The sequence below is a fragment of the Muscardinus avellanarius genome (genome assembly GCF_963383645.1).
Source record: "Muscardinus avellanarius genome assembly, chromosome: 3".
Lineage (NCBI taxonomy): Eukaryota > Metazoa > Chordata > Mammalia > Rodentia > Gliridae > Muscardinus > Muscardinus avellanarius.
In genome coordinates, this window is record NC_137788.1 from 58,431,477 (window position 1) to 58,449,533 (window position 18,057).

Here is an 18,057-nt window from a genome sequence, read left to right on the forward strand (position 1 = left end):
GAAGATTTCCATTATCACAGAAAATTCTATGGGACAATACTGTTTCAGATGGCCAAAGCTGCTAGATAAATAAAATGTTATCATTAATTAGCATTTATTTTCCAAAGCCTCAAGTGGGCTAAAAAAAAAAATAGGATAAGATCAAATCTCTAGCTGCTTTTTTTTCTCTACTTAAATTTTTTTTTTTTTTTACTCATAGTTTCATTAACATGCAAGCATCAAACAGTTACCAAAGGGTAAATATGGAGGACAAGATATAAAAGGTACATTTATAGAAAATGTGTTGAAAACAAATCTACCCTACCCCACATTCTTTGAGGATTAAAAAAAAAGAAGTCTCTGAGAACAATGAAACCTACAGATAAAGCCACACACAATTTAGACTTATTTTCTGAAAGAGAACATAAAACACCAGCCAAGAGGATACCAACTCAATACTAATACTGCTACTGAGGAGGTCTTTCGTATTTATTTATCATCTGCATTCCAAAAAAGGACCCAAAGTAATTTCAGAAATACCATATACGTGTGTGTGTGTGTGTGTGTGTGTGTGTGTGTGTGTGTGTGTAGTCTGCTCACACAGAGAGACTAACAACTAAGCAGATAAGGTCATCTGACTGAAGATAAAATATGAGTAGGAAAATAAGATAAAACCATTGTCCATTATAAGTTTTACTTGAGATAAAAGCATTTCACCTGCTCAGGAAAGATTATGGTGACATCTAAGATAAATATCTCATTTGGGTCCTCATAAAGAATACATTACAATATCAAGGACAACTCCTTCAATCATCCTACAATACCTAAGGCTCAGTTCCAGATAGCTGTTTCTTATAGTAATGTAACCTCATAATGTAGCAAAAGAGATGTGCTTTAAATACTCAGTTTCTGATGGTCTGGCTTGATCTAAAAATGAAATTTAATGTGTCTATAATAAAAAATATATATATATATATATATATATGTATAATAAAGAAATCTTGAAACACCACAGTGTACATACCACCGACAGGGTAGACAAAGTTCACATTATGAGACCTAGGCAAAGGGAACTCACTACGGCCCCTGAGTGAGCAAGCCTAATGTTCTGTAAGTTTCCTACTATTTGTAGGGCAAGTACACAAAGCTCTCCTCTACAGCCCCTTTCAGCACTGACTTCCCTTAAAGACTGCCCTAAAGCTTCAAGACATTTCTTTTTTCTTTTTCTTTCTTTCTTTTCTTTTCTTTCCTTTTTTTTTTTTTTTTTTTTTTTTTGGTGGTACTGGGGGTGAAACCCAGGGGCTTTCTAGCTTTGGTCTATACTCCCAGACCTATTTTATGTTTTATTTGGAAATAGGGTCTCACTAAGTTGCGGAAAGCCTCACTAAGTAGCAGAGGCTGGCTTCGAACCTGTGCGATCCTCCTGTCTCAGCCTCTCAAGTACTGGGATTATAAGCATGTGCCACTATGCCAGGTGTTTCTTTTTCTAATCCCAGGTCTCAAATCAAGTTCTCTAAGAACACAGCCATGAATATTTACAACACTTTTCTCTATAAACACTATTTTTCCTATCCCACTCTTAAGTCTATATTCATATAATCCCTTCCAAAAATGCTAGCAACAAAACTTAATTGCTAATTAAAATATGAGTTTCTTTTTCTTTTTTATTTTTTGGTACCAAGGGATGAACTCAGTGGCATTCTACCTTCAAGCTACACCACCAGCCTCTTTTTAATTTTTTTTAAAAGGGGGGGGGTTGATAAGTTGCTGAGGCTGACCTCAAACCTGCAATCCTCCCACCTCAGCCTCCCAAACACTGTGATTACAAGGTATGTGCCACCATTCCCACCTTAAAAACTAAGTTTCTTGGCTGGGCGTGGTGGCGCACGCTTGTAATCCCCGCGCTTGGGAGGCGGAGACAGGAGGATCGCGCAGGTTTGAAGCCAGCCGCGCTGGCTTAGGAGACCCTGTTTCCAAAAATAAAAAATAGGTCTGGGAGTGTAGCCCGGAGGTAGAAGGGCTTCCAGGAACAAAAAAAAAAAAAAAAAAAAAAAAAAAAAAAAAAAAAAAAAAAAAAAAAACTAAGTTTCTTATGTGAGCAGCAAAGTATAAGCATTTTACCCTCAGGGAGCCCCCACGTCCTTCCCATTCATTCTAACTTATTTTCTTTATTCCATACTTTTCATTTAGATGAATTTACCCATTCCCAGCATCAGTAAACATTTAATAAGAAAGCTTTAGATTTCTACCTACTTTTGAATCTAATTTTTGTTTTACATATGCGCCATTTGCTGCTGTCAGGGCATCATTTATCAGAATAAAAACATATCCTTCCAGGTCAAATGCCAAATCAGAGCTACAAAACACAAGCAACACTGTAAGAACAGCTTACATTTCAAGAACATGCATTTAATTTTAAATAGGTACAAACTAGAATATTTTCAAGAACATCATTAGCGTGGTAAATGAACACTACGCATTTTTTCATCTATTGTTATTGAGTCCTAGTCACAGTTGGTAATTTCATACTCAATAATAAGGGACTCTTCAGAAATGAGAAATAATAACACTTAAACCCATCATTACAAATAATCAATCATGTTAGGAGGATACTGTTCTGAATTCAAAGTCATATAACCAGCAATCAAATTTACCATTATGGTACATCTGAGAAGTAGGCAGAAAGCTCCCATTTCACAGATAAGGAAACTACAAAGGATAAATTTATTTTTTTAATTTTTTTTTCTTTTAACCATTTTTTATTGAACATAAATAGTATACATTTAAACTATATTTGGTGCCCTTTCCCCCCCTGCCCCCGTTTTCCTTTCCCCCCTCCCAGCAATGGTTGTCTAGGTTAACCATGTCTTATTCATAATTTTACACATGTTCAGATGTAGACCCTCATTAATCAAGATCAGCCTTTCTCCTCTCCTATCTTTTCATTCAAACTTTGCTGGTATTTCCCCTCCATTATCTGGAGTCCCACTGGTATCCTAAAGAGGATAAATTTCTTAACATGTCATTTTCCAAAGGTTCACACAAAATTTAGGGCTAACATGCCTGGTTAGTTGTGCCGCTGGGCAGAAATTTCTGAAGCATGGATTGCAGTTACTTCTGAGATCAAGCCAGAACAGGTCTAGGCACACAGTAGGGACTTAAATACTGCTCAAAAATTATCAATGGACCTATGGGGTGTAACTAGAGAGATCAGGGAAAGAAAGTTTCTGCTTCTTAGTAGGGCAGTAGGTACAAGACATCAGCATATTTAATGGAATAAATAAAACTCTGAGAAAAGTATGCCTCAGCCTCTTAAATACCCTAGCCCCAACAGTGGCCACACAGTCTACAACTTTGCAAAGATATTATATACTTCTAGACTAAATGGAACCAAGACCTGAGGAGCCACAGGTAGCTACCATTTCCGGAAGGACTAGCCTTAGGCATATCTCCTACCCTCTAACTTCAGATTCTCTTCCTCATCTTTTTCACAAGCCAAAGGTTCTAATTAGACAAGGCTCCTCTAGCTAGCAGTCTTCCTCAGGAGCTTTTTGCAGCCACAGTGAGTCCTCAGGGAACCTTGTTGTTTAGTACAATAATTTTGGCTCCCATTGGCTTCAAAGAAATGCTTCAAAATATTTAGAAGTTAGCAGTGCACTTTAAAAAACAAAGGCAGGTGGCCAGCATAGTATTTTTTCTCCAAGAAAGTAACACAACATAGAGGGGAAACAATTCCACTATACAACCAAATTCTAGTAACCAATTATGCCACCTTTTTTTTTCTTTAGAATGGAATTTCTCTTGGAGATTTAAGGCAAAATAGATATAAATTATATTCTTCCCCTACTTATACACACAGTAAAGAAGTAAACAAGCCAGCCATTGGAACACCCAGGTGGAAAATGTATGTCAGGTAGAATTTGTAATATTAGCAAAGCTATCTATGTAAACCCTGGGCTGTAGAAATTTTGTAGACGGTTCCTAGCTATCACTTCAGTTTCCTGTCTTTGGATATATACCTTTCCCCGGTTACCCTTTTCTTTTCTTTATAAATTGCCACATAATAATCATACACATTTATGAGGCACAGTGTGATAATTCTATACACATACATAATGTGTAATGATCCAATCAGCTGATTAGCATTTCCTTTTCCTTAAATATTTATCATTGCTTTGGATCTTCCCCATGTATTTTAAAACTAAAACTTAAAATAGGGAAAGCTTTAGTAATCTAATAGACGAATGACATTTCTAATATATCTCTAGTAAGGCCAAATAAAGCAAAATTACTATTAATATCCCACAAATCAAGTGATTCACTGCCATCTGCCTCACCTATTTTCTTTAGGGCATGCAAAGAAAAGGAATGCTATAAGGTTTATAAAATCACAGAGGCTCTGAAGTCAGGAACAGATTCAAATTCCAGCTCTCTAATTTATTAGCTGTTGGACCTTGAACAAATTATAGAACTTAAGCTTTAGTGTTCTCAACTATAAAGTAGAAAAATACATCCGTACCTTTCAGAGTTATGAAGAATACATAATATATGTTCAATGTTGAACATATGTATAGCACATGGTATGTGCTTAGGAAGCAGAAGACAGTCACAAATCCTTTTAATGAATTTAACTTTTAGGAGTCCCCAAAATTTGAATTTTTGCTAGCTCTAATCTTAATACAGCCAAAAAGATTTAATCTTTTGAAGAATCTTTTGAATACTTTAAAAAACGTGATTTTTATTTGATAAGTATAGGCTACCAAGTATTATTCTTTTAATAACTGATCATTTACTATCAATAACTATTAATTATTTCTAATGTGCTATCTATAGGCCCACATCTTACCTGGCAGCTACAAAGGCTCCAATAATCATTGCAAATACAGTCATTTTAATACCCCAAGAAAAAGTTTTCCTACAAAATAAAATAATTAAAAAATATATACATGTGACTTTATTCATATAGATTCATTTTACAACATGAGTGAAAAAGCACATAATATGTTTTCTTTGAAAGATATAAACAATCATATCTTAAACACCTCCAAAAACTGGATCCTTAAAAGAACCACTCTGGTAAAACCAAAACTCATTTTGTTATACAAATAATTTAGTCCTTCTTTCTTATTCTTATCACTTGTCATTACTAGTGAATTAGAATTTTTATATCAGAGTTTCTTTAAGTAGAAAAAGGCCACACATATCTGAAATAAAAGTAACTAAGACATGAACACTTAAAAACCTACACCCATGATTCTGACCTGGCTTCATCCAGTGGCAGCAGTAGGTACACAACTCTAGAAAGTAAATCTCAAGTTCAGGTAGTTTTCCATCCTCAGCTTAACCCTCCCAACTACAGCTCCCACAGACTATCAATTCTGATAGCAAGGAGGAAGATTGATTAAACTTCTCAAAAGCTAAAGTAGAAACAAGGCAAACAATCTTAATAATTCACATATGCTGGGCACTTTTTTCAAGGTATTTAAGTTTTTTAAAGAATAGATTAGAAGTCGGGCATAGTGGCTCATGCCTGAACTCCTAGTACTTGGGAGGCTGAAACAGAGGATCGCAGAATCAAGGTCAGCCTCAGAAACTTAGTGAGACCCTTAGGAACTTAGGGAGACCCTGTTTTAAAACAGAAACAACATAGGCTGAGGGTATAGCTCAAAGGTAAAATGCCACTGAGCTCAATCCCCAGTAACAAAAACTTAAAAAACAAAAAAGATAATATTTGAAATTTAGCTCACTTGAGTAAAACTCCTTCAGCAAACATTGTAAACAGGATGGAGAACCTTCTCAGAACTGTAAACATTGGCAAGCTGCAAAAATAAAGATAATTCAGTAAAATAATGTTTAACAGATTATTTTTTAAGTCAAGACTTTTCAAATTGGTAGTTTAAAATAATGTTAATCTCTTCCTCCATTATGGAAATTCCATACTGATTAACCTCTGGTTAAATGAAAACTTTACTTCTCTCTAGAGAATAATTCAAATTTAAAAGCCTTATTATAAACTACTATAAAAACATTAAGTTTTTAAGTTTTAAGTATAAAATGGTAGAAATCATGCATCTATTATCACAGAATCACAACACACACTTTAAATTTTACTCTGCTGCTTATGCAAGCACCTAACTATACCCAAGTTAGTCTTTCATAAAAAAGGCCTATTTCTCCTTGCTTCACTGGACTACCTTCCCCTCCTACCCCCGAAACCACCCAAAACACATATATGAAACCTTATCCCATGACACATTCCTTCATTGTCCTTTTCTTCCTCTCAATCCCTAGAGCCTTTTGCTTGTACTAATCAAACACAGAGCCTCTTGCAATATAGGTTTCTGGATATATCTTATTTCACTCATAAATGCCTTATACTTAGCTGGCAAAGGGAGAGTATGAATGAATGCATGGATGGGTAGATGACAAGGGATGGAAAAGCAAACTCTCTACAAGCAGCGCTTTGCAGCAGGCCAGCAATTCTTTCCAAGTAGATAATGAGATGAAAAAGGGTGCGCCACCCATGATAAATTAGACTTCCTTGGAACTCTCCCCAGAGATGTCCTTGATCATTGTCAGATTTCTTGGTTTTATTTATTTATTTACTTATTTTTTGTGGTAGTAGGAATTGAACTCAGAAGCATCCTACCTCCATGCTACACACTCCCAGCCCTTGTTTATTTTTTTGGTAGGAAACAGGGTCTCATTCGGTTGCGGAGAGTCTCGCTAAGTTGCTGAGGTTGTCATCGAACCTGCCATCCTGTCTCAGACTCCCAAGGACTGGGATTACAGGCATGTACCACCACACCTGACACGTTTCTTGGTTTTTAAAAAAAAGGAGGAATTGAAAAAATGCTTTGCCTCTGATCCTCAGAGCACAGCTTCAGCTCATGTGAAGTGGTGAAGCCATAGGTTTCTGTTAAACACCCTGTGTAGAGTTGTAATATCACATATACCCAATACATACCACAAAGTGGAGAAACTAAGAACCGGGAGCTGAGAGGGTAGTAGTATTTTCATGGAGCAGAGAGCTATGGCTTCTTTCTAAAAGTGACTATGCTGCCTCTACAGTTATACTGCTATGGAGGAGAATATTAATCACATTTATATCAGGTTCCATCTGATTTTAACCCTTCACATTAAAAGAAAAACCGTGAATGTTCTCACATCCTTCCTGTGATTTTGCTGTGTGGAATTTGCCTAAAATTTACCTAAAACTTATGAATTATAAAAGGATCACAGGTTAGAGGCCAGTCTTGGCAACTTAGCAAGACCCTGTTTCAAAGTAAAATGTAAAATAGGGGTGAATGTGTACCTTGAAGGTAGAATGTCTCTGAGTTCAACTTTCACTATCCCCCAAAAAAGAGAAATTCCAGAAGCCTATCTTTTATTATATCGGTTCTGGAAAAATAATGAAAATCTACTATTACCACATTTTATAATATCTTAAGATTTCTAACATCAAAATGAGGGAAGATAAAACAAATAAAATTAAAAAAAAACTTCTCTCTCTTCCAAAGGAAAGAGCCTTCACTAAAACCTTCGGTGTAACCTTCATTATTTGGAAGCTTTCTGGTAATTTTTTTTTTCCAGATTCAACAACAATGCATTAAATATTTGACATTCAGGTACAACTTTAAGAATACATTATATTAGCCTCACTAGTAAAATAAAGTTATCCATACTTCAGTTTCTTTGTGCTGAACAGTCCCGTGATTTGGTTCCCAAAATATAGTAGAGGTAGTGGAAACGTCTAGAAAATTTAAAAAGGGATAACAAAACTCAATAATAAAGATAGCTAAAACAAGGTCCTTTCAAACAGAAACAGTAATGCTTATGTGATCAAATTCTTTCTACTTGAAACTTAAGATTAGTTCTCATAAGCAATTCTGACCCCCAGGAAATACCCAAACATGAACTCTTCTCTGATATGCAACATTACTCTGGCAGAAAGAGAGGGAGGAAGGCAGGAAAGAAAAAAAACAGAAATATGAATATGATCAACCCACATGGGACAGAAACAGCATTTGCTTTAAAATATGATAATGTATTAGCCCATGGCCCTAATGTCAGCAGAAGAGGGAAAAGAATTTCATCTTCACATGGCATCAAGCAGAGGCAGACGGAAGAATATGAAATAAACCCAAAGAATAATGAGTGCAGGATACACTGGCTAGATCAGATAGTTACAGAAACTGCAGAACTGTTGTAATCCCAACAAATGTACAGTAATTAAAACAGATGATTCTTAGGGGTCCTCCGTCTCTTAATTTTAAAGCGATTGTGAGACCTCTCCGACATATATGACCGTATTTATTTTTCAGCTTCATTATATGCGTTCCAGTTTGGGGTATCTCAAGGCTACAATTTTTAAAAATGCAAGGCACGGATAAAACACACAGTGGCTTCTGTTCATTTAACAAAGTTGTTTGTTTTTTTGTTTTACCTTTCGAGGTACATTTCTGTCAAGGTCAGGAAACTTGACCACTCTGAGTGCCTTTCCCACCCAGAGAACTGCCACTGTGGCCACCATCTGTAAACAAGAGAACACAGATGCACTGTTCTACATATAAAGACACACACACACAAGTTCTGACAACATACACCACGCAGCGCTGCAGATTCCAACTAACCTGGCCAAGTCCAACACATAGCGAGGAGGGAAATCTACAAAAAGGGTAAGAAAGGAGAAAAAAAAATTAAAACCGGTCAGAAAACCCAAACATAGGTCTGCGATTTCCACTTACACACCGACAGCCTGAAAATACATTTTGACATAACCCACACACCAATCCCTTCCCCTTATCCAAGTAACAATCTCGTGAGAGGAGCCCCGGCCGGTTGTCAGGCCCCAGGACGGATTCTGTAGCCTGGGGCAGCCACTACTAGTCCCATCTTGTCCCGATCTACAATTTCAGCCGGCTGCCTGCAACGCCTTTTTCAAGGAAGTTAAGAAACACATCTTTTCCAGGGGCTCACACCATAAGAATAATAAAAAGTAAAAGCACTTGTCCCTCCTGAGTCCCGGGGGCCGCAGCAGACGATCCCCGGGCTGGGGTGAGGATGCTCGGGGCCCCACACCCGGGCGGCGGCGCGCGGGCCGGGCGGAGCGGGGGCACGGGGAGCCTCCCGCGCCGTCCTCCCGGGCGCGGCCCAGGTCGCCCGGCAACTTTGCTCCTCCGTCCCCGGCGGGCCGGGCCGGGCGGGCGGAGGAGACCCCGGCCTCGCCGCGCCGCCAACTTGGCCGCCTACCTGTAACTGGTGAGCACGCTCTTGTTCACCACCACGATCAGGAAGGAGCTCACGCCGTAGAAGCCGGCGGCCAGCAGCTTCAGGAACACTGTCAGCGTTTCGGCCGGCGCCATCCCCAGCGCCTCCGCATCGCGCTGTGTGGAGGATTTCGCGGGGGCTTCTCCTTTAACCCGAGCATGCTGACGTCTATGAACTTCCGCCATGGCTGCGGCGGCGGCGGGCGGCGGGCGGCGGGCGGCGGGCGGCGGGCGGCGGGCGGCGGGCGGCGGGCGGCGGGCGGCGGGCGCGGGGTCCCGGCCGGGCTGCGGGGTCGGGCGCGGGACGGCGCGGCCTGCGCGCTCTCGGGCTCGGCTCCCGCACGGCCGCCGCCCGGCCCCGCCCAGGGGCAGGGACAGCGGGCCCACGCCTCGGGGACTTTGCTCGGGCCTGACGCAACGCGGGGCCACCGGGGAGGGGCGGCCGGCGGGGGCTGCGGGAGCCGCGGGCCCCGGGCCCGGGGGGCGCGGGAGGCCGGAGCCTCGGGGGGGCCCGGAGGGCCCGGCGGCGGCCACTGCGCCTGCGCACGACGGGGTTTGGGGGGAGCTCGGCGGGAGCGCACCGGGCCCGAGCCACCCCGGAGCTGGGAGCCCAGATCTCCAGATTACTGCAGACCAGGCGGATCCTCCTCCCCTAGGTAACAGGTGACTGGCTGAGCAGCGATTTGAATGGCCTTTTGGTCTCTTGCAGAGGGTCAGGACCTCTTGAAAGTAGCAGTGGGACTGTACATTAAACACTCAACAGACATTTCATTCTGCACGCTTCAGATTAGCTTTCTCACACTTTCTGAACCCAGAAAACACCAAACAGTACTTTCTCTGCAGATCAAGAAGGACTTTTTTTTTTTTTTTTAAGAAAAATGTTGACTTATCCAAACCAAGATAACAAAGGTCTCTTGGGGGACTGATAACAGTGCAGTGTTTGGAATGTAAAAGAATAGAGTTACAATTCTAGGACTCCTTGAAATGTCTCCCACCGCTGACTGTGTGTTCTTGAACCTGCATCTTGACCTCTGAACCTGCATCTCCCTATGGCTATGCTTACGGCTACCACAGAGCTAGTTTTAGTACATGATGCCGTCTCGTGTACTAAAAGGCCTCACTAAGGGGCCTCTTAAGTAGTAGCTGAGGCTGTCCGCCAACCACGATCCTCCTGTCTCAGCCTCCCAAATGCTGGGATTACAGGCAATGCACCACCACACCGGGCTCTGCAAGAAGTTCTTAACGTGGCCTATCAGGGCCTAGCAGATATGGCTCCTATCCACATCTCCAGAGACACTATTCCTGTTTCTCAGTCAGAGCTACACCTAAATTAACAATGTGGAGTTATGCTTCAGTGTCTTTGTTCCAATTCTTCTCTCTCTCCCCTCCTCTGTCTCCTGAATAACTCTTCTTTCTGTATTTGGGCAAAACATAACCTCCTCTCTGGGCATCCTCGCTGCCTTCCATAGAATTCACATCTCTTCTATGTGCCTGTCCCCATCTTTGTTATGACCTCTTATAGAGTTTCTTACTCCATCTATTCTGGGGGCAACTGGGTCTTTTTTTTTTTTTTTTTTTTTTAACAGGGTCTCACTAATTGCTGAGGCTGACTGTGACTTGCAATCCTCCTGTCTTAGCCTCCCAAGTTCTGGAATTACAGGCATCATGCCTGGCTCATTTCTTTCTTTTTTTTATGAACAGAAATTTCTCACAGTTCTAGGGACTAAGTCCAAGATCTAAGAATGGCAGATTGGGTGTGTCTGGCGAGGGCAAATCTCGCTGCTCCCTAGATAGTGCTTCATGGAACACTGCTTCCTCAGGTGAAGCATACTGTCCTCAGGTATGAGAAGACCAGAAGGGTTAAATGCTGTGTGAAGCCCCCCCCCTTTTTTTTTTGGTGGTACTGGGGTTCCTGGAAGCCGTTCTACCTCTGGGCTACACTCCCAGATCTATTTTATATTTTTATTTAGAAACAGGGTCTCCTAAGCCAGTGCACGCTGCTGGCTTCGAACCTGCCTGTCTCCGCCTTCCAAGCGCGGGGATTACAAGCATGAGCCACCACGCCCAGCCGGTGAAGCCCCTTTTCTAATACATTATCACATTCGCTTCATTATCACCTTCTTTTTTTTTTTTTTCCCACGGGTCTGGGGATAGAACCCAGGGGCATTTGACCTCCGAGCTACATCCCCTGCCCTATTTTTTATTCTTTATTTTGAAACAGGGTCTCACTAAGTTGCAGAGGGCCTCACTAAGTAGCTGAGGCTGTCCGCGAACCGCCATCCTCCAGTCTCAGCCTCCTGAATGCTGGGATTACAAACTTACGCCACCACGCCCGGCTTCATTATTACCTTCTAAAGACCCCATTTCTTAATACTGTCACACTGGCAATTAAGTTTCAACATATAAATTTGGGGGCATACTCTCAGACCATAGCATAGAGGCTCTTGATTACATGTGTACATGTCATTCTCCTTGAGACATTGAGAGCCTGAGAATAGGAGCAGGCAGGGGTGCCAAGCTCAGTTCAGATGTTTTAGTTGCATAAATCAATGAATGGTAGCTGTATAACAATAAAGAAAAAGACAAAATCTCTTCTTTGAATGTTAGCAGAAGAAAAATGATTTGAATGTTTTATTTTGATAAACATACTTTGTGTGTGTATGTGTACATGTACATGAATATATAATCATAAAAGTAACAAAATGCCTTATAACAAGAGCAAATATAAGTATATATACCTATATATGTACATATACATATAAATGTGTACATTTTTTAACATTTGGAATAGAACAGAACAATTGATCCTCAAGCTAGGCTCTGCTTCTAACACATTTTGTGACCTTGGGAGAGTTACTATATATCATTGTGCCTCCGTTTCCCTCCCCCCATAAAGTAAGGATAACAATAGTTCCCACTTCATACAGTTATGATAATGTAATTATCATAATAAAATTAATATAAAATAATAATAAATGTAAAGTGCTTGAAACATAGTAAAATACTTTGTGTTTATTATAATGGTTACTATTACTATTATTATTATCATCATTATTTTGTTATGCAAACTTCCTTGAAGGTCTTTCTAAGGTAGGCCATAAACTCTACTTCATTCTTTTTAAAGACTACAGAATATCCCATTGCTTAGCTAATTATAATTCATATAACTTTTCTTATGTATGTGTAGGTTATTGCCAGTTTTTCAGTTTATAAACCATTCTTGTCCATTCAACTTTATGCAGATAGTTTCTAGAAATAGAATTTTTAGATACATAGGTAAATAGATTAGGTAGGATTTCTAGGTAGATAATTTCTAGAAGTAGAATTTTAGTTTCTAAAGTAGAATTTAATCAAAGGCTGCCCTTTTAAATTAATAGAATCAACAAATTGATCTCCAAAGAAGTTGTATTAATTTTATAATCCTAGTAAAACGGCATGAAAATGAAACTTTAAAACCAGATAGCAGTAAAGGAAGAAAAAAATGAAAGAAGCCAGATAATAGTTCAAGTTCTACCTAGTGGAGGTATGATTTACCACGTACAAATTTGGGCAATAAATCAATGGCAAGAATAGAAAATAAAAATAAATCTGCTGGGCATGGTGGCACACAGTTGTAATCCTAGCATTTGGGAGGCTGAGACTGGAGGATCGCGGTTCACTGACAGCCTCAGCTACTTAGTGAGGCTCTCCACAATTTAGTGAGACCCTGTTTCAAAATAAAGAATAAAAAAAATAGGGCAGGGGGTATAGCTTGGAGGTTGAATGCCCCTGAGTTCCATCTCTAGACTGCAAAAAAAAAAAAAAAAAAAATCTCCTAAGAGTACTGATTCAAGCAACTACTCTTTTTTGTTTTTTGTTTTTTGTTTTTTAGCATGATTACATTACTTGTTAACAAGTATTTGCTGAGACCTACCACAAGCCAAGAACTGTGTTGGACTTTTCTCAATACTGATAGTGATTGGGTTGCTCTGGGTGTTCCATAAAATGCTATGGAGTCTAACAGAGTCAACCATTCTTATTAGATTCCAGGAAGATAAATTGCCATATCCTAGTAGAGTTTCATCTCTTTCTCATATTATAGGTACCTAAACTATCAGTAACTTTTGCTATTTTAAATACATTGACCTGTTTTCTGAGTAATATTAATCATATAACTATATATGAAAACTTATACATTATTTGATAAAACTTTAATGTTGGAAACCTAAAAAAAATTGTTAAGCTAGCTATGGTGGAACAAACATGTAATCCCAGTACCTGGGAGGCTGATAGGAAGATTACAGATTTGAGACCATCCTTGGCATCTTAGTGAGACCCTCTTTCAAAATAAAAATAAAAAACTAAATTGGACTGGAGGTGTAGCACGGTGGTAGAATACTCCCAAATTTATTTCCTAGTAACACATACACCCAAGTTGTACAAGATTGGAAAGATTGCATTAAATGTTCTCATTGAGGTAAGTCTACTCTATTCGGAAAGGTCAATGTGTTATGGGTTGATAACTCTTGTATCTTGCTGGGTAGAATTACTAGCAGAAAAATCTTTGTAATTCAATCATGTCTTTTTTTTTTTTTTAAATCAAAACATGGCCTTTGGCCATCATGTTTCTCCACCAGGGAATAGTGATTCTGTACACTGTTTTTTTTTTTTTTTTAACATAACTCAAATTATTTAGTTTTCTTTTTGGATGTAAACATATTATTTGAAATGTCTTTGTATTGCTGTGCCTAATTTGGTGCCTGGTATGGTATTTGTGAATGAGTCTTTATTGATTATAGTTTCTATAGATTGGCCCACATGCTTTTTTTTTTTTTTTGGTATTGGGGACTGAACCCAGAAACATTCTACCTTCAAGCTACACCCCCAACCCAATTTTATTTTTATTTGGAAACAAGGTCTTGCTAGATTGATGAGAGTCTCACTACTTGCTGAGGCTATTCTCAAATCTGTGATCCTCCTGTCTCAGCCTCCCAAGTTCAGGGATTACAGACCTGCGCCAACATGCCTGGCTCTACATTTTCTTCTTATACTGGGATTTCTGTGCGCCTCTTTTGGCTCACCTCCAGTCAACAGTTTCTTGTTTCACTCCCAGCCTAGAACAGTGATTTGCTGTGTTGTACCACTTGATTATAGTTAAGAAGCACAGGTCATACAGGTTCTCTCTCTGAACCACGCTTTTAGAATCTGGAGAACCAGAGAGCATGGAGCGTGAGGGGCATCTCTGCACCGCTTGTACTTCTCTACTCGGGCTGGGAGGATTATGCTTATGACCACTTGCTTTCTCTTGTGTCTGTCTGCCCTACTTACTACTGGTTCTATGGAACTTCTGCAAATTACCCAACTCTCTTTTGTTTTCAGTGGCCCCCAGGTTTCTAGAACATACTGGATTCCACCAGTCATTCAGTAAAACAGAAACCAGTCCCTTGGAAGGCAGGGCTTGAAAGCCACTGGATATACACTTCACTCTTTCTCAGGAGAGAGTGCCAAGGTGTATGGCCTTTGTCTGCTGTTCTGTGGGGAATAGCAACAAGATCAGCCCTCCTTTGTTTCCAGAGGCCCCCAAAGATCTATAATACACTAGATTCTGTTCATGCTCTGAGATGGTAGAAGCAGAAATCAATCCCACAAAAGGGCAAAACACTGGGTGCATGTGTTCCAGCTCTTTTCTCTTCTGGCAGAAGCTGGGATTTTCTTCACCACGTTGCGTGCTTATCTGGGGAGAGGAATCACGGTGAGTCAGCACATGTTAGTCCAAACTATCACCTTCATTATTAATAGCCACTGACTTGGCATGCTTGCCTGTTTGCACTTAAGAGTCCAGTCATCGCCAGGCGTGGTGGCGCACGCTTGTAATACCAGCGCTTGGGAGGCTGAGACAGGAGAATCATACAGGTTTGAAGCCAGCCTCAGCTACTGAGTGAGGCGCTCAGCAACTTAGTGAGACTCTGTTTCCCAATAAAGTATAAAATCGATCTGGGAATATAGCCCGGAAGTAGAAAAGCCGCTGGGTTCCACCCCCAGTAACAGACAGACAGACACACACACACACACACACACACACACACACACACACACACACACACACAGACCAGCCTCTTGGACAGCCACCTCCAAAGTCAGTTTGAAGTATGCCTCCGTCTTCTCTCTCTCCAGAGGGAGAAGCCAGGAACTGCGGCTTTACCCCCATCATGCCACACTCATCAGGGAAGGACTGTGAAAAGCAAATGCCAGATTTTCTCACTGGTTTCAGTGCAAATGCTTTTGTGTTCACCTGGGGTGAGGGAACCTCTTAACTGGTTTTGTGATTTCTCCCAAAGGGACTTGGTCTATGTATTGTCAAATTGATATCACCATTAACGGTGGGAGGAAGGTTTAAGGCCTACATTTTTGCTGGCACTACTTTCTAGTAATTAGTTTTTAGATACAACACCAAAAACATTCCACAAAATAAAAAGATGATAAATTGGACTTTATCATAATTTAAAACTTTTGTTTTCCTGTAGATATTGTTAAAAGAATGATAAAGTAATCTGGGCGTTATGGTGCACACTTATAATCCCAATACTTGGGACAGAAGGATTGCAAGTTTGTGGCCAGACTTAGCAACTTGTGAGGCCCTTGGCAACTTTGTGAAATCCTGTTTCAAAATAAAATAGGTTATCCAGGCCTGGTGATGCATGCCTGTAACCCCAGCATTTGGGAGGCAGAGACAGGAGGATCACAGGTTTACAGACAGCCCCGGCTACTTAGTGAGGCCCTTTGCAACTCAGTGAGACCCTGTTTCAAAATAAAAATAAAAACTAGGGCTGGGGGTGTAGCTTGGAAGTAGAATGCCCCTGTGTTCCATCCCTAGTACCGCAACATAATAATAATAATAATAATAATAATTATTATTATTATTATTATAAATTAAATAAAAAATAAAATAGGTTTGGGCGGTATAGCTCAGAGCTAGAATGCACCTGGGTTCAATCCTCAGTACGAGAGAGAGAGAGAGAGAGAGAGAGAGAGAGAGAGAGAGAGAGAGAGAATGAATAAAGTAATCCACTGATAAAGGGAAAATACTTACAAATTATATATTTCATAAAACATTTACCCAAAATATATAGAGTTCTTATAACTCAATAAGAAAAAAAATCAGCAACAATTACAAATAAAAAATAAATAACTGAGCAGCTATTTCACCAAAGAATAAATATGGTTGGCAAACAAATTCAGGAAAAGGTGCTCAACTTGATTTGCCTTTTGGGAAGTTAAAGTAAGACCACAATGAGATACCACTACGCACAGTACGCATGTCCATAAATGCTTACCATTTCTTCCTCAAAGGGATAGACTTAATTTGTTGCCCTTGAGTATGTGCCAGTCTATGTTATTGTAATAAATATTCTGATAGAGTAGAGAAAAGGAAAATAGTAACTTTCCAATAGACAAATATAAGGGACACCACCTTTACCAACTGATCAAGGTTATCAGCACCAGTAAAGCCCTGGTGGTGACTACTATGCCCTGATAGGATGACATTCGCTTTTGTGGTGTTCTTCCCCCAGACTGTGCACCCCATCTAATCATAAGAAAATATCAGACAAACCCAATTTGGGAACCTTTTCAGGATGCTTGGTTAGTACTATGAAAATCTCTAAAGATAGTAAGTAAAAGGTAAAGACTGAACACAGGGATTAGAGGACAACTGTAAGACATGATTAGTAAATTCTATGTGCTATTCTGAAGTTAATCATAGATCAGGAAAGGTACATATTTTTTTTTTTAAAGCTGGTAAAATTCAAGCCAGGTAAAGTGGCACAAGTCTGCAGTTCGGGCACTTGGGAGGCCGGGACAGGAGGGTTGCAGTTCAAGGACAACCTTAGAAATGTAATGAGACTCAGCCAGGTGCGGTGGCACACACTTGTAATCCAGTACTTGGGAGGCTGAGACAGAAGGATCCGGATTTGCAGCCAGCCTCAGCTACTTAGTAAGGCACTCCACAATTTAGTGAGACCCTGTTTCAAAATAAAGAATCAAAAACTGGGCTGGGTATATAATTCAGAAGTAGAATGCCTCTGGGTTCAGTCCCCAATACTGCAAGAAAAAAGAAAGAAAAGAAAGGAAAAGAAAGGAGTGAGGGAGGGAAAAAAACAAATATACTGAGACTCTCAACAATTTAGCAAGACTGTTTAAAAAATTTTTTTGAAATCAAAGGGCTGGGGGGTGTAGCTCAGAGGTAGAATGACCCTGGGTTAATCCTCAAACTGGTAAAATTCAAGTGAAAATTCTGTTTTTTTCTTTAAGTGGTCTTCTTGACAAACCTATCTAAACAGTTTTAATTCCTGGTGTGTTTTCTGTTCTTTAATCCTGTCTTATCTTCTTAGCTTTGCCAGTTTATGACTATTTTATATTTATATGTTTCCTCCTAATAAAATATTAGCTCTATAAATAGTAGTAGGTCCGAGTTTTTTGAAACATGAAGTGTTTGTAAGCCCTTTTTAAGGAAAAAATAGGAATGGAAATGAGGTACAAAAATTTATAACTACTTAAAAAAATCAGAACTAAGACATTTTAAAAGTCCCACAAGCAGCATAAAATTAACATAACAGTTCAATAGTGCCTGACACATTTCTGTATTTTTTTCTGTTTTGGGTTACATATTTGACTGTCTCTGTATGTGATCGTAATTATATAATATATTTCTTATAAAGATAAAAAAAACTTATTCTTCTCTTCTAGTTGTTGGACAGTTTATTTTTATTGTCATTAAATGGGGCTTATAAAACATGCATCCTCACACCCAGACTCACTAGATAAAGTACTG

The 18,057-nt window shown here is 39.8% G+C and overlaps 1 protein-coding gene across 2 annotated transcripts in view; it reads right to left on the minus strand.

The window, feature by feature from the left end:
- The window catches only part of SLC35D1 (solute carrier family 35 member D1), a gene marked incomplete at both ends in the record, with an annotated part of 46,498 nt that extends 37,061 nt beyond the window's left edge, over window positions 1–9,437 (minus strand). The window contains 7 exons of one of the 2 annotated variants that reach the window (XM_080690786.1): window positions 2,233–2,335; window positions 4,826–4,894; window positions 5,727–5,798; window positions 7,665–7,732; window positions 8,426–8,512; window positions 8,613–8,646; window positions 9,232–9,437. In XM_080690786.1, the coding sequence (XP_080546912.1) occupies window positions 2,233–2,335; window positions 4,826–4,894; window positions 5,727–5,798; window positions 7,665–7,732; window positions 8,426–8,512; window positions 8,613–8,646; window positions 9,232–9,434 (636 nt within the window). The remainder of the gene's footprint in view (window positions 1–2,232; window positions 2,336–4,825; window positions 4,895–5,726; window positions 5,799–7,664; window positions 7,733–8,425; window positions 8,513–8,612; window positions 8,647–9,231) is intronic. The other variant, XM_080690785.1, reaches the window with a different exon arrangement.
- Window positions 9,438–18,057: the final 8,620 nt, after the last annotated feature.